The 21,774-nt window shown below is 38.7% G+C and overlaps 2 protein-coding genes across 2 annotated transcripts in view; both read left to right on the top strand.

Annotated features, from left to right (window-relative positions):
* The first annotated feature begins 3,700 nt into the window (after positions 1–3,700).
* Positions 3,701–21,774, top strand: part of LOC134658742 (ATP-dependent RNA helicase DHX30-like) — a 40,736-nt gene continuing 22,662 nt past the window's right edge. The window contains 13 exon segments of the mRNA XM_063514389.1: positions 3,701–3,929; positions 4,455–4,601; positions 5,458–5,656; positions 6,114–6,334; positions 6,654–6,746; positions 7,733–7,783; positions 8,434–8,578; positions 16,983–17,175; positions 17,662–17,779; positions 18,508–18,664; positions 19,242–19,401; positions 20,071–20,222; positions 20,698–20,861. Coding sequence (XP_063370459.1) covers positions 3,818–3,929; positions 4,455–4,601; positions 5,458–5,656; positions 6,114–6,334; positions 6,654–6,746; positions 7,733–7,783; positions 8,434–8,578; positions 16,983–17,175; positions 17,662–17,779; positions 18,508–18,664; positions 19,242–19,401; positions 20,071–20,222; positions 20,698–20,861 — 1,912 coding nt within the window. The 5' untranslated portion in view covers positions 3,701–3,817.
* Positions 13,419–16,126, top strand: LOC134662154 (putative metabolite transport protein YfiG). The gene is made up of 3 exons (XM_063518420.1): positions 13,419–13,543; positions 14,536–14,659; positions 14,914–16,126. Exons 1-3 carry the CDS (start codon positions 13,478–13,480, stop codon positions 16,071–16,073), a joined length of 1,350 nt encoding a protein of 449 aa, XP_063374490.1. The 5' UTR covers positions 13,419–13,477; the 3' UTR covers positions 16,074–16,126.

Genomic DNA, 21,774 nt, shown 5'->3' with positions numbered 1-21,774 from the left:
TTAGCAATTAAGTTTCTGTGAATACCTACTAGAACAATCAATCTTGCTGTATATTCACTGCGGAGGTCAATTTACTCGTATGTTTTGTGACGCTGATGAACTGATCAGTCATGTTGTGTTAGCAAACTTAAATCGGGTATTTTCAGTTCGAGAAACCGTTTTGACGCCATTCATTTATTACGTAAGACGATTTTGGGGTGGAGGGGGATCGAACAATATCTTATTTTTTCTTACAAGGGGGCGGGAGGGGGTTTTTATAGTTCTTACGTAAGATCACAAAGATGCGATGTTTTGTAATTTCTATGAAGTTATAACGTTTAAAATAATAATAATACTTCCACACTATGCTATCAAACACGGTGCAGAGACTGCAGAGTTAGCGTAAATGAGCGCAAGTAGGTACCTAGGTACAGGTACAAATAAACATTCATAAAAATATATTTTTGAAAAATAAACACTAAAACAAACCCAACGTGTACTCCTTTTTAGGGTTCCGTAGCCAAATGGCAAAAAACGGAACCCTTATAGATTCGTCATGTCTGTCTGTCTGTCCGTCTGTCTGTCCGTCTGTCTGTCCGTCCGTATGTCACAGCCACTTTTCTCCGAAACTATAAGAACTATACTGTTGAAACTTGGTAAGTAGATGTATTCTGTGAACCGCATTAAGATTTTCACACAAAAATAGAAAAAAAACAATAAATTTTTGGGGTTCCCCATACTTTGAACTGAAACTCAAAATTTTTTTTTCATCAAACCCATACGTGTGGGGTATCTATGGATAGGTCTTCAAAAATGATATTGAGGTTTCTAATATCATTTTTTTCTAAACTGAATAGTTTGCGCGAGAGACACTTCCAAAGTGGTAAAATGTGTCCCCCCCCCCCCCCCCTCCGTAACTTCTAAAATAAGAGAATGATAAAACTAAAAAAAATATATGATGTATTTTACCATGTAAACTTCCACCGAAAATTGGTTTGAACGAGATCTAGTAAGTAGTTTTTTTTTATACGTCATAAATCGCCTAAATACGGAACCCTTCATGGGCGAGTCCGACTCGCACTTGGCCGCTTTTTCATTTAGATTAATATAGGGGGGACGGAGGGTGAGGGGGTCAGCCTATTCTTATTATTTCTTACATAGGGGAGGGAGGGGCTCAAAAACTGGCAAAAATTGTCTTACGTAATTAATGAATGGCGTCTTTAGTGTTACTATTGCTTGGAACTGCTAAAATTATAAATAAAGATAAGCGTATTAATACAAAGTTAGTCGTTAAGTCGTTAGTTAAGTCGTGTATCGGCCCTAAGTCACTGAACATAGTTATAGTTCAGTGACTTAGGGCTGATACACGACTGCAACTTGTATGGAAACTGCACGCCGACTGCACGCCAATTGCAACGTCGGCGTGCAGTTCAACAAAATGACCCAGAACCCTGGCAGTTCCTAGTGGAACTCAGGTTTGGTGCAACAACACAAGGTGCAAGGTGTTTGGTGCAAGGCACATTATGTTTTAGTCATCCGACTCATCTTGATGAGCACTTAGGAGAGTAGTACCCAAGATAGAGCTGATGCTGAAACCTGACAGTACCTAGTGGAGCTCGGGTTTGGTGCAACATATATAGGCACACGCTGTTTTGGATATCCGACTCGTCATGTGATCACTGGGTATACCGTCCAGTACCCAAGATAGCTTATGCTGAACCCTGACAGTACCTAGTGGAGCTCGGGTTTTATACAACATATAGGCACACGCTGTTTTGGTCATGCAACTCGTTTTGATGAGTACTCCTAGGAAAGTAGTACCCAAGATAGAGCTGATGCTGAACCTTGGCTGTACCTAGTGAAACTCAGGTTTGGTGCAACACAGGCACACGCTGTTTAGTCAATCGACACGTCTTGATGAGCACTTGGAAGAGCAGTACAGAAGATAGAGCGAATGCTGAACCTTGGCTGTACGCTGTACCTAGTGGAACTCAGGTTTGATGCAACATAGACACACGCTGTTTTGGACATCCGACTCGTTATGATGAGTACTTGGGATAGCAGTACCCAAGATAGAGCTGATGCTGAACCCTCGCTGTACCTAGTGGAACGTGGAACCCAGGTTCGGTGCAACATAGGCACACGCTCGTTTTGGTCATCTGACACGTCTTAATGAACACTTAGAAGAGCAGTACCCAAGATAGAGCTGATGCTGAACCCTGGCTGTACCTAGTGGAACTGTGTTTGTGTGTTTATGTGCGGAGCAGCGTGATTACCGCCAGTAGGTGTCCAGACTTTTCGGTCAATTGTGTGGTGTAGACGGAAAAATAAATTCAAGGACATTGGCTCGCTGACCCAACATTATGTAGGAAAGCAAGTTGGCTTCCTTGCAAAAAGTAAGTACTGGGCAACCGTGTAGGATGTAATAAGCGCTTATGAAATTGTATAATTACGTGTGGATGATTTTTTCGTCTGGACACATTTTTAATGGCCAAAGCAAAAGCTGTAACAGACAGGCGTACCGGACAGCAACCGGGGTCCGGTTAGTATATTTCTTTCTTGTTCTCACTTATAGCTGCATTCTTAACGGACTTATTACGTAGGTACCCACTCGATCGAACATGAAACAAGCCTTGGATTGGATCAAATTCGCGGTCCGGTACGTTTAGGTAACTCCGCGAGCCCTTACAAAGCTCTGCTTTTTGCTAGTTTATGTTAAAATGTATTTACTGAGAGAAATACTTAAAACAAATGAGTTGTATTGTGTACTTTAAAATACTTAGTTCTTTTTTTAATTGCAAATTGCAATCGCAAAATGATAGCAAAATGTAGGCAAACGCTGATGCTGTTTTATAATATAACCTTTTTGAATCTGAGGGCCTACCGCGAAAACCGAAATAAGCAAATTGCGGGGTTCTTTCTTTTTTACTCCAATGAAGGCGTAATTAGAGTGACAGACAAAGATGCCCGCAATTTGCGAACTTTGATTTTCGCGGTTATAGCCCTGAGGGTCAACCGCGAACCACTTTTGACTTGTGGCCTCTCTGTCTCACTTATGAATTCGTACGTAAGTGTGACAGGGAGGCAGGCAACACGTCGAAGGTGGTTCGCGGTAGGCCCTCTGGACTATTCAAGTTATTTTTTTTCCAAACAGGGCTATAACCGCGAAAATAGATGTTCACAAATTGCGGGCATCTGTCTCTGTCACTCTAATTACGCCTTCATTGGAGTAAAAGAGAAAGATCCCCGCATTTTGCGAATTTAGGAATTCGCGGTAGACCCCCAGATTCTTCAGAAATATTATTTCTGTAAGAAATTTATCCTAAAAAAAAATCGGTACTTTTTTTACCCAAATCGTACCTTTTTTGACGTACCTACGTACAAAAGCTGGGAGCGCTCTGGCAACACTGTGCATATCTGTCGCCAGTTTTCCCTCAGTCGCCTTATACGACACCCACGGGACGAGATGGGGTGGTGCTATTCTTTTCTGATGCCGGCACCACACGGCACCGTCTGGATACGGCTATAGATCACCACCACCAGTGATTTGAACTTGAACATAATGAGCGCTTACGGTCGTAGCCTGACCTAATGGACAAATAAAAAAAAGTAACTACTGTCATCTGTCACGACGTCACGACAGTGACACTGACTGACAGCTGGCAGCTACAGCTTCTCAATTTTGGCTTTACTGTTTACATTTATTTTAGACTTGAAACGTGATAAAACTTTAATTTACAAAAAGAAACCTGGCAACTAGCTGCTTGTAACAATCTCAGGAATAATTAGTTAAGACAGCGGCTTTTTTGTTGATTATTTAACTTAAAACCAAATAACGATGATTTTAAAGCGGTTTTGCGCAAGTGTGCAGGTTTATAAGAAATATTTAATTGCAGCGGCAAATAATGCCCATACTTCATATAAATTTACTTCAATTACGAATTACGGACGTAAGTGTTAGTAGGTATTACTGGTATTAGTAGTATCATAATCATAACATTTATAACCTACTACCAGCTTCTTTTTGTTTATTAAATTTCCTTAAATAATATCTTCTAGTCGCCCAAAGGCTTTCGAGTCCATCAATCAAATCTAAATTGCATTTGTTTTGATTAACACAAACACTATCACTACATAGTATAAAACAAAGTCGCTTCCCGCTGTCTGTCTGTCTGTCTGTATGTATGCTTAGATCTTTAAAACTACGCAATAGATTTTGATGGGGTTTTTTTTAATAGATAGACTGATTCAAGAGATTCTTGTATAATTTGTTAACCCGTGTAAAGCCGGGGTGGGTCGCTAGTAAGGTATAATTAAACAGCGTTCTTTGTTTTATGTGTTTTTCCTAATTTATTACACACTAGCATGTAGGCTAAACTAACTTTTTCTAGTAGAACACTTAACCAATACAAGCAAATGAGTTTCTTAAAAATAAATTGCAAGTTTATTCTTAATAATTCTGTAAACTTTTTCAGATTGCAGTATAATAAGTAAACATAAATTGCAAGCACAGTTTATTTTACCTCACATTGCTTGTCGCAAATGTCAAGTGCAAAGGCATTACTCAAGAGGCCTATTGGATGGTGACACATCGGACTTGCAGAATGCAATAAAAGAGAGAGGTGAGTGACATGACATTGATGACAAAAAACCGGCCAAGTGCGAGTCGGACTCGCGCACAGAGAAAAATAGAGCAAAACAAGCAAAAAAACGGTCACCCATCCATCCAAGTACTGACCCCGCCCGACGTTGCTTAACTTTGGTCAAAAATCACGTTTGTTGTATGGGAGTCCCACTTAAATCTTTATTTTATTCTGTTTTTAGTATTTGTTGTCATAGCGGCAACAGAAATACATCATCTGTGAAAATTTCAACTGTCTAGCTATCACGGTTCGTGAGATACAGCCTGGTGACAGAAGGACGGACGGACGGACAGCGGAGTCTTAGTAATAGGGTCCCGTTTTTATCCTTTGGGTACGGAACCCTATAAATGAAGTTGAGTAATTACTGTAGGTATATGACGAGGCCATGATGATATAGTTTTGCTGTATGTATAAAAATGTGCTGCCTAACTATCATATCTCTACCAGATGACTAAAGAGATAAATTAAGATAATCATAGTGTTCCCAAAAATGTTAAATAACTACCATTCATTTCATAAAGGGGCCCACTGATTACCAGTCAGCCAGACGGTATCGGCCTGTCAGTTGTTCGGAGCTGTCAACTTTTTGTTCTAACTGACAGGCCGTTATCGTCCAGCGGACTGGTAATCAGTGGGCTCCTTTACTGGACTCGGTGGCAAGTACCCCATTTCCAATACAAAATAAACCCACATGGTGAGTTCTGGGCAGTGAATATGTTAAAATTAAAATTATCATCACTTATTATTTGAAATAAGACGGCCTCCATTTGCATTGTATTTTAATTAGACAAATCCAAAAAAGGTAATAACATAGATAAGTGTTTATATCTTGCAGAACTAAAAAATCTGTCTGCCATATTCCCGAACCCGCGGGTCACACTTAACGAACTAGCAGCCAAATGCCCCGACAGTGTGTTTGATATCCACTACAAGCAGACCTCTATAGCCCCAAAGGGCGTTAGGAAGAAGTCTGTGCAAAATGAGTGGACCTGTACATATTCTTTTGTGTGGCCTCAGAAAATCAAGTTTGAAAGGTAACTTTTTTGTATTACTTTAGTACTAAATAAAAGCAATTAAAATCCTGCTTGAGGCAAACAATTTGCCAAACATGTAATCCTTTTATACTTTAATTTACTTATAGTTTATTGTAATGTGTAATTACATGTATTTCAGTGTGTAATTGTTATTATAGTCAAGTTTCTTGGCAACAGTTTTAGACATTGATTAATAAGTTCACACATCATTCATTTACATTACAGTTAAATAACACATTTTATTAGAGAAATGAGCTGATAATGCTGATGTTTAAATTATTTAAATTTACCATAAGAATTGCCATTGTAATATTGCTGAGACTACAGTTTTCATTTTCTCTAAGATAATTAAAATGGATAGGTACAATACATAGGTATAATAATGTAGCGTATGAAATTCAGCAGTTAATATTGTTAAAACCATTATGTGCTTCAAAATTCAATTTATATATTCCAGCACAGCAAAGTCAAAACGCCTAGCCGCAGAGAAAGCAGCATTTCAAGCTCTCCACTGGCTACAAGTAAACAAGAGAATGGACAATAAAGGTCAACCGGTATTTGACAAAACTGTTCTAGAGGAACTAAACAATTCATTAAAAGAACCAATCAGAGCCAGTATCAGTGAGAACTCTATGGAAAGAATTAGCAGGATATGGGAAGACTTCGAAAATGGAATAAGTGAGTTAAGCGCCATCTATGAAAGATTTGCAAAAGTAAATTTGTTTGTGAGAAGCTCATTCCATATGCTCATTAGTCATTGCATTTTAGATGTTTATAAAAAAACAGCTGTTAGGTGTTTCACTACATCATTTGTCGACTTAAGTAATAGGTACTATTCAAATTGTTGCTGCAGGACTAATATTCTCACATCTAGCCGTTTATTGTATGTAATAGTTCCAAAGAACAGATAGAGATGGCGTGGATATAAAGTATATAATTAACAGCTCTCTTAATCGTGTTAATAATAAATAATAGTGTTTTTATATTTTTCCTTCAGAGGACATATATACGGCAACAATTGAGGCAGCATCAAAAAGAGTTATTGAGACACCAGCAGTTTTAACAAAAGATTCTACCATTGACGAAGAAGGTAATCAATTATACTTCTTTAACAAAATTTGCTTACTTTTTTTAAATAAATATTACAGTACAGTAGAATCCGCTTATAATGACATCGAAGGGAAGTGACAAATACGTCATACTATGCGGATGTCATATACTTAAAGCATAGTTGATAACCTCTTATTATTGTTATTTTTTCCAAAATAATCTCAAATTCCCTTGTGAGAGATGAGTTATATAACTTTGTACCAATTATCAACTTGTCACCGAAAATCAAAACTAAACAACTTTTTAAAAGCCACGCACGCACCAACCGTCCTCGGAGGGAAAGACGTGGGGACGGCCACGAAAACCAGCAAATGTCAGTATAACCGGACATAATTTCATGAAAATAGGATTTTTAGGTCGTATAGTAAGCAATTTGTCACTATAAGCGAAGTCATCTTATCCGAATTTCTCACAAATAATTTTATATGAAAACTAAACTTCGCACAGTAATTACGTCATAGTAAGCGGTTGGTCAGTATAAGCGGAGTCATAATAAACGGATTCTACTGTACAAGTACATTATTACGCAAATTGACTTCTTCCATTGTAAGCTAAGGCTTGTGTTGTGGATACTTAGACATCAATATACATTACATATATAATAAATAAATAATTATGAATATTTAAATACATTGAAAACACCCACAACTCAGAAAGAAACAAATATCCGTACTCATCACACAAATAAATACCCTTACCAGGGTTTGAACCTGAGACCATCGGCTTCATAGGCAGGGTCACTACCTACTAGGTCAAACAGGTCGTCACTAGTAGTTGGAGTAACGTAAGAAATTAAGAATTTTTGAAAGTTAATATTGACACTTATATATCAGTATATGAATCTCGGCCGCGCCCTCTGTGTTGAGACTTTTATAATTGTAACTACATTATCGCCATTTCCCAGCAAATGTAATTTCCTGTTCTCGTATGAATGCATGTCTTTATTTTATTTACCTATTGTTACAGACGAACAACCACAAAACACTGATTTGGCGAATGAACCTGATGTTTTATCAGGTAAAAAGTACCTCAACGGATTAATTAATTAGAACTCAGGACGTTGGTATAAATACCTGTCGCGTCGAATGATTATCCCTATGACAGTTAATTTTTTATCTGATATTTATATTTGTAGCGGACACGTATTACACATTTAGCACATTCATTTATTTAGAAATGTTTCATTCTCGTAATAAAAATACGGTTAAAATATATTTATTCAATATTTTGTAAATTAAGCCTAAGCATCAGAGATTTGAAAGAACCTCATTAGACACGAGAGGTGAAATGAATCTCATGCTGTGCTCTGTTTTTTAATGACAAAATAGGAAATAGGGAGGTGTTAATATTTAAAATTGGTCTATTTTCTGAATCCTTGAAATGGATATACCTTGAATGGAATGCAGCCAGCCTATTATGGATAGCTTTATCCATCTTTATCCACGTGATAAAATAACTGTCACTGTTTAACACCGTGGGAAAGAAAGTGACGGACACCGTTTTATCACGCTGTCACGTAGACAAGAACGACCATCATATCCGTACAGGTACCTAAAGATCTAAATAATGTAATTTTATGGGTCTTGTTTTGATCTATACTGTGTTGTTTTGACCTATATATATTGTTTATGGTAATGATCCTTAAATTGCATTTTGTCCATTAACAGAATCGAAAATCCCCGTGCATCCTGTGTACGGCAGGCACATATCTCCGCCGACAGAGACGGCGCTCGACAGAAGAAAGAGGCAGCTGATGAAATCGTTTCAAGTGTACGACGAAGAACACACACCATTACCTATTGATGAACACAGGTAAGTTATAGCTGTTTAAACCAATCAGGTAGGTGAAAGGTATGCATGGTGCTACAAAGAGTTCCTTATGTATTAAGGCATAAGGTATCAATTTGATTGACAACCTACCTATTATGACGCGATACCTTTCCATCTCTGTCTTTTATACTAAACTAAAAAGGCTGTACAAATGTGACGTTTCTATCCGCTTACGGCGTGTGACGTCAAGAAATGAAACCGAAAGTTAATGCTACGTAGCATAACACTTACTTTTGCGGTTGATGAAAGTTTGGCTTTTTTCTTCCAGAAGTTTGGATATACTGCTCAATTGTCTTAGGTATAGTAGGAGAGCTGGAAATCGAGTTCCATGGATGCCTCGCCAAGTGTAGCATGTTATTCGAAAAAGTTTGTAAGTGTGTGTAGCATTTTATTATAACTTACAATTGCTGACGGCAGCAGCTGCCTTACAATGAATGAATTTAACCACCGGTAAAATTAATTTTGTGGGCGGTGTTATACGTCAGCTGAATAAAAGTGAACGCGTTTACGTCAGAGCAGCTGATCGGACCAATTTCACTAGTTTCTCTTCGTCGTAAGGAGGTTACGGTGTCAGCTCGCCCGGGATTGGGGTCGTGCGGCCGTTCTCTTTTGACGTTTTGGCGCGAAACTTTGGCGGGAAAGTATTGAACTGTCAACGCTGGAACGCCACTTCTTAGTTTTTTTTTCTTTAAGCCATGTGGTTTTTTATTATTAGCACCTGTGTTGTTTTAATTTGTTTAGCTTCGTATAGGTACCTACCTTACATACCGTACATACCTTTTATTTACTAGCGCCCGCCCCGTCTTCGCACGGGTTACACAAAACCTTAACAAAATATACATCTAAACCTTCCTCACGAATCACTATATTGATAGGTGAAAACCGCATGAAAATCCGTTTAGTACTTTTTGAGTTTATCGCGAACATACAGATAAACAGACGCGGTGGGGGACTTAAAAAACGGGACCCTATTACTAAGACTTCGCTGTCCGTCCGTCCGTCCGTCCGTCCGTCCGTCCGTCTGTCACCAGGCTGTATCTCATAAACCGCGATAGCTAGACAGTTGGAATTTTCACAAATGCATGATGTATCTCTGTTGCCGCTATAACAACAAATACTATTAAAAATAAAATAAGTAAAATAAATATTTAAGGGGGGCTCCCATACAACAAACACGATTTTTTGCTCTATTTTTTGTTGATGGTGCGGAACCCTCCGTGCGCGAGTCCGACTCGCACTTGGCCGGTTTTTTTTATTAAACCGCGTCTAGACGGCTGAAACGTGTACTTAATATTACACGACTGACGTGTGGTAATAGGCTACATGACTAATTTTTTTTATGGTATCAATCGTTCGGGTTTGTTTTTAGGATCAAATGTCTATATGGGACCCATTGCATTAAAGTAACACAAAAGTCAGAAATTGTAGTCAAAGTCCGACAGTCGCACTTCACTCGCGAAACGCCCTATACAAAACGGCCAGAGGCCGTGACGTCATCGCCCACGTTGTAGTATGGACAAAACAAGAAAATTGCGTTTTTGTCGGTGAAATATTGCGTTTATGTATATAGTTGCTATACAATATTTTTTTTTGGTGAAATGTAAGGAATCGAATGGTACCCTTACTTTTATCGTTTTTGGAAGTTAAAAAAAAACTTAAATTTTGAAACTTTCAGGTCCTGTATTTTTGTAATTTTTCAATATTTTATTTTAATATCCACATTATTGTGATAAATTGCTCGTTTGCTATCTATTTTACTAGATTTTGTTATAAAATTCAACATGTGTCAACATCCCTATTGGGCATTCCGTGGCAGGACTCCTAGTTCCCGTAACCCCGTTTCGCGCCCCCGATTCAGCCGCGGCGGCCCACTTGCCCGACCCCGTTTGCGCGCTCGCGGCCCGTGACCTTGTCTAGGTCACCCCGATCCGACACCTCTGCGATTTGACCTTGACTGTTTAGGCACATTTTTGGTGTCATCTCATCTCATGTTGAGACGCAGCTGTTTTATTTGGCTCCTTATCTGACCTTGAAATGACACCTGGTATCGCGATCGCGATAGATGAAATTAGGGAATAATTTATGGAATACATTCATATTTGCTATATTAACTTGTACAGCACCATAATTTTCTGATAAATGATTGATCTAAAAAAATCGACATATTGTGTGATGTATTAATCGATGAACCCTTTTATAACCAGGGTTCCATTAGGTCAAGTAAGAGTTAAAGCGCGGATAAACCTTTAAGTAACCCATGATAAATATTGACACTATTATGGTTTTTTTTTCTTCAAATGCCTACGAAACTTTATTTTGATCAATAAATCTGTGCTAAACTCCGGCGCATCTAAATTCTTCAACTCTAGTACTACTATCAACACTATAGGTACAATACTGAGACTAAAGGTGAACCTAGAAACAAAAATTAGTAGTAATGTAATGACAGATAGACTTACATAGTTTACACAATTGTTAAAATTAGAATTAGGTATCTTTCTCCTCTTAAGTTAACTTGCATGACATACAATGTACATCTGGTCTCCCGCGATACAGGCCTAGCCTAGTGCGGGGACTCCTGGAATTTCGGCATGTCAATTTAGTTATGCACAACTCTTACCAGTAACTCGTGTTGTAACCACTGTTGTAATATCCTTTCCGTGCAATAAAATATATTTTTATCTTATCTTATCTTAATACACGCTTCTACACTGATACGGTAGTGAATGACGAATTTGACGTAGGAGCTATACCTACGTCATCAAGTGATAGTGTTCATAGAAATTGAAAGTGCTCTCGCTTTCAAGTACTTTCAATTGCCGAAAAAGTACTACACGTCACATCGTTCACTTTCCCACTTTTAAATGTAGGTTTTTAGAACATGACGCTAACACACTCAGATATTGTGCTGTGTTGTGCTAAAACTCGTGTTTTTTTTACTTTAATTTTTTTTTATGTCACGTGTTGCAAAAGCACAACAATGAAGACATTTGAGACGAGATAATCTAGTACCTAAACCTCATTAAATTTAAGACAACTACCTAATTAGGTCGTATTTGTGCATACAGCTATGAAGGTACATACATCTCTTTTTCTTGCTCTATCCTATATCCGTTTTCTCACGTTTTGGTTTCTTACTGCTCTACATAACTTTCTTTTGATATACGTAGGAGACCGATATTTAGGTAAATTGACAACAATTGATACATATCTGGAATAACACTAGGTATACTTAGAGAATTGCTCGTGACTATGTCACTTTGCGAATTGGGAGGGAAATAAAACCGATGATCTTTCGTAGGCCCAAATTTGAAAACCATTGGACATTCTGTCAACCATAAGTAATGTGCCCTGTAGCCGCCAGGCGAATCTCATTGTCACGCACGCAGCCTACGATAAACTTTATGCACCGCATTCTATGGATGTCGACGATTTTGACGTCAAGCCTAGATATAAATACGTCATAAAGTGAAATGTGCATAGAAATTGAAAGTACTCTCATTTTTAACCGCGGAAACTATCGCTATGTCACTCTGTTCACTTTCTCACTTTTGATAAAGTAAGTTTTAAATTCAAGTATAACTTTAGTATAAAAACAAGAGTTTAAAATAATCCCTAAAACATGCCCAGGCTGGAATTTGAAGTCCTCTAATAATAATACAGGGGGCTTTAGAAGAACCTAAAGGATTTTAACGGGGGTTTTCCTAACAAATTTCAATACTACAATGTATTTCATACGTGGACAATTGCGGATCGTTTTTCGTAGGGGTTTTACGTTGCTGGCAAAGTGTTCGTGTATATTTTTAATCGACTATTACGACAAGGGATACCTTAATAGTATATGTATGTATATGGGTATATTTCTATTAACGAATGAAACCGTAATTGGGTTAACGACTAGTACGACTACCTACAAAATAAGTATGTAATTAGGTACGTTTGATAAACAACGCTCTCAATTTCTTATCTATACTTAATGTAAATAAGGGGAATGAAAATTCACTAAGGAAATTAAATAATAACATTAAAGTAAAACACAAAAGAGGTGCACCAATCTGTTATGGAGTCAATTACGATTATATCCTAAAGATGGCACTTTTTATTTTTTTATACTTTGTTAATCTAATAATAGTTTCCTATTTCTTTCTCTTTAGCCTACCTATTCTTTAACTGCTGGCAAAACGAGTAAAAGCAAACCGCTTTTTGTTTTTAGCCGACTTCATAAAAGAAAGGAGGTTCAATTAAATTCAAATGAGGAATTGAGGGAACTCCTCAATTTTTGATGGATTCAGATTCAGACATTTCAGACCTTGAAACTTGAAACGTCGGGTATTTTTCAAGTTTCAAGGTCTGGATCTGCGCGAAACTTTTTAGTGACATGACCGTTTGGTTAGACAGGAACGAGTGCGTCTGCAGATTGCTGCGTCTTCCATAACAAAAACTTAAATCTATGTAAATACATAATGGAAATATAAAAACTTCAAAAAAAGAAAACCTATTTAGGATAACATAAAATATTTTCCCTTTTGTATGCGCTAGCAGCTGATATATTTGAAGTCAGTGCCAAACCAAATCTTGATGAGACAGGAGGTACCTAACCAAGAGGTTTGACCCCTACTGAGTATCTGACTAAATAAAGCAGCGAGTCGCTCGGATCGACCGGCGTAATGGAACAACTATTTTAAAGATTTTGAGTCGACTTATTGCCTCCCACAGTCTCCAGTTCTCCGCGGCCATTTGCGCTCGCGTCGTATTTCATACGTACCTTTCTTATTTATAGACCAGTTTGTCAACCTATCCTATAACCTTACCTATTCTATCCTATAGGTTCAACTTATTCACTAACTTCAGTTTGAGGAACGTCAGTTTAAAAAAAACGCCATGGACGAACTTGTAATTGAAACTAGAAATGATAACCAAGAAAACGAAAAATTTAAATATAAAGAGGTACATATAGTCACATTTTATTCTAAAAAAACTTGTTGTAGTCTGTACTGAAACTATTTTTAACTATTTAAATGTTATGAGACCCCTGATGTGCAATGTCCATTTCTGTTACATTACATAGTTTATAGTTTGTCGTTGTTGCGGATATCATCATTGCCATCATTGGTATGTTTGGGACGAAGCATGTTGCTGTTTGCATGTGTGACCGCCTGACGAAGCCTGCGTTACGGATATCTTATATATAAACTAGATTATTTTTTTAAGGTTTTGTTTTGGTCAACAATAAACCTGAGGTTAAGTGGGTAAGTAGGTAATTTGTGATACCTATACTGAACTACTTGCTTGAAATCATATTTTTGTTTCATGGTGGCATTTATTATTTTTGATTTCTTGTTCAAACGTCAACAAAATCAAGTAGCGAAAACAATAACATAATACATAGGTACTTTTATGATACTAAGAACCAATCCGGTTCTTATATGCATATTTACATGATGTACGCTGCGTAGTGTGTATATGTATTTTTCCTCATCTCACATCTCTTGGGAGAAACCATCGACCGGTTTGAACGGCAAAGTATAATTCAATTATTTCACGCTGTGCGGAATCGAGATCGTGGTGGAGATCAAAATATAATTTCTTAAAACTGTTTTTAAGACTAAATATTATTAATACTGGGCTCCTTTTTATCTACAGTGATAAAATTATCACCTACTTATATGTATTGTAATATGAATTAATTCATAAGAAAGTCACGAGCCATCACAACATGAGTATTGTCCCAGTGATTATGTATGAAGTGGCCCAGAAAACAAATTGATTGTCTATTCGATATTAATCGATATTAAACTTTCGTGAGACATATTTTAAACTGTTTAGACGATAACGGTTTCACTCACTTGAAATGATTGTCTATTAGGTACTGCACAGACCACAGCCTCTGCAGAAACAGCTATAGTAACTCATAGGCATAATTTGTTGTCTTGTTTCAGCCTATTGTACTTGTACCGATTATCTGTCTATCGTTGTTGCGAGGAATTTCATCCACCGTTGATCGCTCAATACTTTTTACTCGTGTAAAAAGTGACTATTCCTGGAATGCACTCGAATATTATGGTAAGTTTACTTTGTTTACATAGTTCATATAGATGATAAATTAATAATACATAATATACAAAACTACCTACTAACATACTATTTATATTTACTACATATTATTTTTTTAAACTAGGTTCTTAACTTATTATATTCACAAATCTTTGTCGGTTACGTTTGGAGATGCCATTATGCTTTGATCTTAAAATGTTGCCATTACCATTACACGATCACATTGACACTATAATATAAAAAGATACCTATTTTTGTTTCAGGAATATTACATACAATAGGTTTAATACCAGGACTACTCCTAGTACCGTTCATGATAGACGTCCACGGACGCAAACCTGCCTTCGCACTGCTATTTTTTCTCAGCCTACTGTATTTCATTATAAATTACTTTCCATATCAAGTTCCATTGTTTGTAGTAGGCAGTTGTATCGTAGCCATAATTAAAGGAGGAGTAAGGACAATAACTACTTTAGCTATCTGTGAATACTGTGGCCCGAAACACAGGTTCGCTTACCTTGTTGCCGATCAGACTGTAAAAATGTTAAGTGCTAAAGTAATAGATATATTACATACTACAGGAGTTTTGAATGAAGCATTACCATACGTGTCATCGGTTGCAGCTGTGGTAGCAGTGACGTGCATGGTATCGGTGTACTGGTGGCCGGAATCTCCATACTGGTTGGCTAGCCAAGGGCGAGTAGAGGAAAGTAGAGGCTCGCTGCTGTGGCTGCGGGCGGAGAGCGACGCGGCGCGTGCCGAGTTCCAAGCCCTCGGAACCGCGCGCCGCGCAAAACTCTTCCTTCTCGCTCTTTTTGTCGCAGTTCTCTCTTTCACTGTGGCCCAGTGTTCTTCTTCGTCAAAATCAATCTTAATCACTTTAGAATCCGATAATGAAGCTGTAAAACGCCAATCTTCACACAACCAAGCACAATTATGTGGTAACATAGCTATTTCGCTTCTATTAGTTCTTATTTCGTATAAAATAAAACGTAAGGTCGTTTATTTTTTCGCTTCAGTTATACCTTTGGTTCTGGTTTTAATTTTAACTATTTGGGCTCATATAGCAAAGTTGAATAATAACACCGTTGCATTTTATGTGACAGTCTTGATCTGTAACTGCTTTATTGATTGCGGTCCATTTGGTCTCAGTCTCGCATTATCTATTGAGGTCATACCTCAAAAATACTACACGTACATTTCTTGTATTTGTTCCCTCTGTTTTTACCTGTCCGCCCTTTATTTCCCTTTACTATCTTTACAGTATCGTTATAGTTTTCCTCTATATATTTCATTGTACTTATTTACCGGTATGGCGCTACTGGCGATGATGTTAATACACCGGTTGTCACCAGAAACTCGAGGCAAGCACTTATTAGAAATAGAAAATCAATATTTAGATCGACATATTTCGAGATTATAATTTAAATACTGTATAGTTAAGGTTCAATACTGTAATCTGTTAGAGCGAGGTGTCCTGACACAATACACAATACCTACTTACTAGGCGGCTCGACCACTAACTATGTAGGTACTTACCATCTAAGGTTGAAATGGAATTATAAAATTATTAAAACAGAAAATAAGCAACAAATCATATGGGATATTTTATTTCTAAACCCTTTCTGACCCCAAAGTAAAGCCATGAAGATACACCTGCCTCACATATAGGTTAAAACCAATAACAGCCACTGCAAAACCAGTGTGAATTTTTTGAGTTCGGAATTGATTGGTAAACAATTGAATGAGTCTCCCACTTCATACGATTTATATTCAAATCTAGATCGAACTTTTAAAGTTTGTACGCCACTCTTATGCTTTGTCTATACGAATCTGCCCTCGAAATACTGCCTGCCTCAAATTTAACTTGGAAGATTTATTAGTGATTACATTTTGACATCCGTGTGACATCTCTGACTGCCACTGCTATGCTCCGACTGTCATAATCATAAACTTGGGCCCTGGCAAGGCAAGTGCGTGAGTTTGTTCGTTATTTTCTCTAAAAAACAACCCCAGTAGTTAGTTTGAATTGGGAGTATTTTGCGAACAGGCCACTTTATACCAGAGACTTTTTGCGATTGATTAAATATGCGCTAACCTGTTTATTGAAACTTAGGTACAGGCAGGGCCCCCGGTAAATAATGGACAAGCTTCTTTACCACCGACAGGCTGGTTCTGAAAATCGGTTAATAGGTTTAGTAAAAGTTCCGTGGTAGGTATAACATCCTACCTACCTATGCATATGTTTTATTGCTTCAATAGCAACTTGAAAGTCACTGATAGCGCTTGGTTCTGAATTCTCGTAATAGGTACCTACTTTTCATCTTTACAGCGATGAAATAACTTCAGCGATTTCCCAATCCCGAGTTGTGGTGATCGTTGGGGCCGCGGGATGCGGCAAGTCGACTCGGGCACCTCTCGCCGTGTTGCGGAGTAGGCCCGACGCGACGGTGATAGTGTCGGGCCCGCGACGGGTCGCCGCGGTTGGACTCGCGAGGCGGGTTGCCGGCGAGCTGGGAGAGAAGGTTTGTTGGCATACCGTTTAGCCATACCCCGAAGCTTCTAGATATTATAATGGGACAAGTAACTCAGAATCCTTCCGCGTTGTTACGTAATAGTCTCTTCGCAACATTGCCGCTTTCGCCGGGGAACTGATGGAGGTTTGTCGTCATACCATTTAGACACAACCTGAAGTATTTAGATATTATAATGGGATAAGTGACACGGCATATTTCGCCTTGTTTTATAGTAGTAGTAGTAGTAGTAGTAGTAATCACTTTATTGTACACAACACAGGTTTACATAATGTTTACAGAAATAAAGGTACAAAGGCGAACTTATCCCTGTAAGGGATCTCTTCTAGTAACCTCTACACATGGAGTTTGGCCTATCGGGATTTCGCTTTTACATCCTCCTCCTTCTTTTATTCTATGAAAATTGTCACAATATCCTTCACCCCCTAGACATACTACAAAGAAATGGCATAAGTATTATTTTTATGAATATTTTAGGTGGGCGATACAGTAGGCTACCAAGTGCGCCTGGACTCGAAGCCACCCCGACCTCCTGCGGGCTCTATACTCTACTGCACGTCCGGAGTTTTGCTTCGCAGGCTGCATGCTAATCCTGGTAAGTTCAATGCCTACGTTCATTGCGTCAGTTTGTTGATAATACTATAAGTATTATTTTCTTGTCATTAGAGCCTCTTTTTTGACTGAGTGGGAATGCGTTTATGCACGGTGTGCGGGACTCGCCGATCCTTTCCCGTCTCCTGGCGAGAGAGGGGGAGAATTTGGCCCTACCCACTAAACCCGCTCCGGCGTTTCACCCTCTCTGGCGTTCATGAGGGCGCACTGGGATCGATGACATTCCACCACGGCGCCCTCCGTTAGAGCTGGCCTGCCAAAGCCGACAGAGCACAAGATTTTTTATTAACCATTAAGCTTTGGTTTCCTCCGATAGCGGTGCCGTCATATAGCGGCCGTCTCCATACAAATACTACGACATCCATATTTAGCCGTATTATTTAGTATGGAGACGGCCGCTATATGACGGCATCGCTATCCTAGGAAAACCGATCTTTACACTACGGGTACGTTTGTACAATGTAGAATGTTGCTATAAATATAAAAGTTATTGTAAAGTAGCCTTAAATATAGTCATGATCCTGTGGGCCTAGCCAAGATGACAGTCGTTGATATGAAACGCCAATAGAATCTTAAATAATGTATGGAAATAGTCACGTGACTTTTCTATACATTTGTCATTCCGGTACATTTTTTCTATTCGTCTGGCGTTTGTCTTTGTACGATTGTTATGTTGGCTAGGCCCTCTGGTATTATAAACGAAATTGACAGGTCTTCACGGATGCAGCCATGTGTTTATCGACGAGGCTCACGAACGCGACGTGAACACCGACATAACACTGCTTCTGCTGAAGCGAGCGGTGACCCTCAACCCAGACCTACGCGTGGTCGTCATGAGCGCCACGCTCGACGCAGACGCATTTACGAGGTAAGCTGAAATTAATAATACTGATACGATGTTGCTTGTGCAAGAAGCAAGCGGTGATCTTCAATGCAGATCTATCGTGATCGTCATGACTCATGAGCGTCACGCTCGACGCAGTCGTATTCACGATGCAAGGCGACGTGAACACCAACAACGCTGCTTTTTCTGAAACGGGCGGTGGATCTGGAATGAAATAAAATGAAATGAATGAAATGAAAATATGTTACATATAGATTCAGCTTCATCTCACTTTTTTTTAAAGAGCAAGTTCAATTTGTAATACACATGCCTCTCCGGCTGCTCTCCTCTAACTTGCAATAATCAATCATCAAAATTGTAACAACTCGCATTCTCAACCAATTTTCGTAATTTTTTGGTTTTTGTTTCTCGTGATTTACTTGTAATAATTGTACGTACAGGAAAAATATAATATCTGACCAATGTATTCCTATTCCGCGTCGATTAATAAAGGGGTGAGACCTTTTCTCTACATAGCTTCTGTCTCATTTTGACGAGGTTTGGTGTTCCAAACATATGTAATGTAACTCCAACGTGTAACTCCTAATGTATACATTTGCAGATATTTCGATTCGTGTCCAGTCGTTGAGGTGCCTGGGCGAACATTTCCTGTGGAGACCTTATATCTGGAGGACATCAAACAGAAATACAATTTGGAACTTTGCAGCACATTCAAAAACTGCAAAAAAGAAGACGGGAAGCCACATGTTAACTGTCAAGAGGTTTGTTTATATAATACATCCTTGTACAGCTGGTCGCTAGCATCACTAGAGACGGTGTTTATATGTGGTGATATGTTTATCTAGATCAGGGATGTCGCGAATATCCGCATCCGCAACCGCGGAACTTCCGTATTATTTTCAACATCCGCATCCACATAAAATCGATGCGGAGTTTAATGCGGATGCGGATGTGGAACAGGTCGGTACAGGAACGTCTTAGCATCGGCGTAAGTGCTAGACTACTAGGTAAGTAATTTAGTCATTAGCCAAAAAAACCTATTAGAAATGAGCAGTCAAGCGTGAGTGGGACTTAAGGTACGGAACCCTTGGACCGCGAGACTGACTCGCACTCTCGAAATAAAAATGACTAAAATGTAATATTTGACGTTTTTTATGTACCTATCTTGACATCCGCATCCGCGGATGTGAGCCTTTAAATATCCGCATCCGCGGATGTCAAAAAATCGTCATCCGCAACATCCCTGATCTAGATCAATGTGACTAAATAAGATCTCTATTATAAGAGCATATTTGAAATAGTAAAACAGGCATATTTGTGTTACTATTGATGATAGCCCTGATGATGATGCCAGATGAATAAAATTCTCTTGCCGGTTCTTATGAATTCTCCCACCTATTAATTTTCACTTAGACATTTTTATCACCCAGGTTGTGGATGTCGTAAAAGCTGTGGACCGAACGGAACTGGAAGGCGCCATTTTAGTTTTCCTGCCCGGTTGGGCCGAGATCAAACAGGCGAAACTTTTGCTCGACCGGTGCTGCGGTGATAGCACGCATCTAGTATTGCCGGTTCATTCTAGGTTGGTGCACAATCAGTTTTCTGGCATTAAGTGACTACATTTTACAATTTTAGTTTATGATTTCATTGCGTATACATAAATATTATGTGCAAGTTATTAACTTCATGGAAGAGGAATCGCAAAACGTAAGCCGCATGGCTCTTTTAAAATTACTGTTACCTAGGAATTGATATTTAGACATATGTAAACAATATTCGACGTTCTTTTCCGTAATGGAATATGTGTACCTAAGTATTCTAATTATTAGGTGTTCAAAAAAGTATGAATCTAAATAAGTAGCTGGCTCTAGATATTTTTGCCGTAGATTTAATTTTGGATATTATGTCGTTTCGAAATATTATGTGCCCTTAAGTCCATATTAACTAACATATCACATGCAGCTAAAGTATATCAATTAAATTAACGGCTCATCATAAAATGTTTCCTTTTCATAAACTAATAAAGTTTTACATAAAATATTTTGTTTTGTTTCCAGGTTGTCTACAACGGACCAAGCCCGCATGTTCTCCAAACCCCTGCCAGGCGTCCGCAAGATAGTGCTGGCTACTAATATCGCAGAAACCTCCATCACCATACCCGACGTCGTGTACGTGGTCGACTCGGGCGCACACAAGGAGAACACACTCAAACAGGGCACCGGTAGGCATTTGTTTATGGACATTTGTACTTACCAAGATAGTGCTAGTTAACATCGGTGAGACCTCCATCACCGTCCCCGACGTCGTGTACGTGGTCGACTCGGGCGCACACAAGGAGAACACACTCAAACAGGGCACCGGTAGGCAGTTGTTTATGGACATTTGTACTTACCAAGATAGTGCTAGTTAACATCGGTGAGACCTCCATCACCGTCCCCGACGTCGTGTACGTGGTCGACTCGGGCGCACACAAGGAAAACACACTCAAACAGGGCACCGGTAGGCATTTGTTTATAGACATTTATACTTAGGCCAACTTGCACCATTCCACTACGGGGTTAACCGGTTAAACCTGGAGTTACCATGGTTACCAGTACAATTTGACACTAGGTTAACGGTTTAAACGTTTAAACCCGGGTTAGTGGGATGGTGCAAGTGGGCCTTAGCAAGATAGTACTAGTTAACATTGGTAAGACCTCCATCACCATCGCCGACGTCGTGTCTAGTAGACTTCTACTGCTTAAGGGCATTTTTATTTAATTAATAACCTATTTACCACTTTACCTATGACTATGGAGTGAAGTTAGCGCTATGCGGTCTTATTGTCGTACATTCTGCAGTTTGTCAACCTAGGTAAGGTTGTCAAACTTACTAACGATTGATAATGCAAATATCTTACAAAATGTAAACCGCCGTACATTGTCAATCTGCAGTATACACCGTGTTTTTTTTTATTTCCGTTAATTTCAAGGGTGCATTCCTGCTTAAATCAAGTAACTTTCTCAAAGACACCGATATTCTAATTAATAATTTCGGAGATAATCAATAATTTATTTTTTTGCTATAAGGCCTCTACAAGCGTGTACACTTGCCTTAGGGCCGGTTTACATATTGATTAGTGTTTAGAATGAGTT

Source organism: Cydia amplana, chromosome 2 (assembly GCF_948474715.1).
Source record: "Cydia amplana chromosome 2, ilCydAmpl1.1, whole genome shotgun sequence".
NCBI classification, from domain to species: domain Eukaryota; kingdom Metazoa; phylum Arthropoda; class Insecta; order Lepidoptera; family Tortricidae; genus Cydia; species Cydia amplana.
The sequence above is the reverse complement of the archived record's forward strand: the minus strand, read 5'-3'. Positions and strand labels throughout refer to the sequence as shown.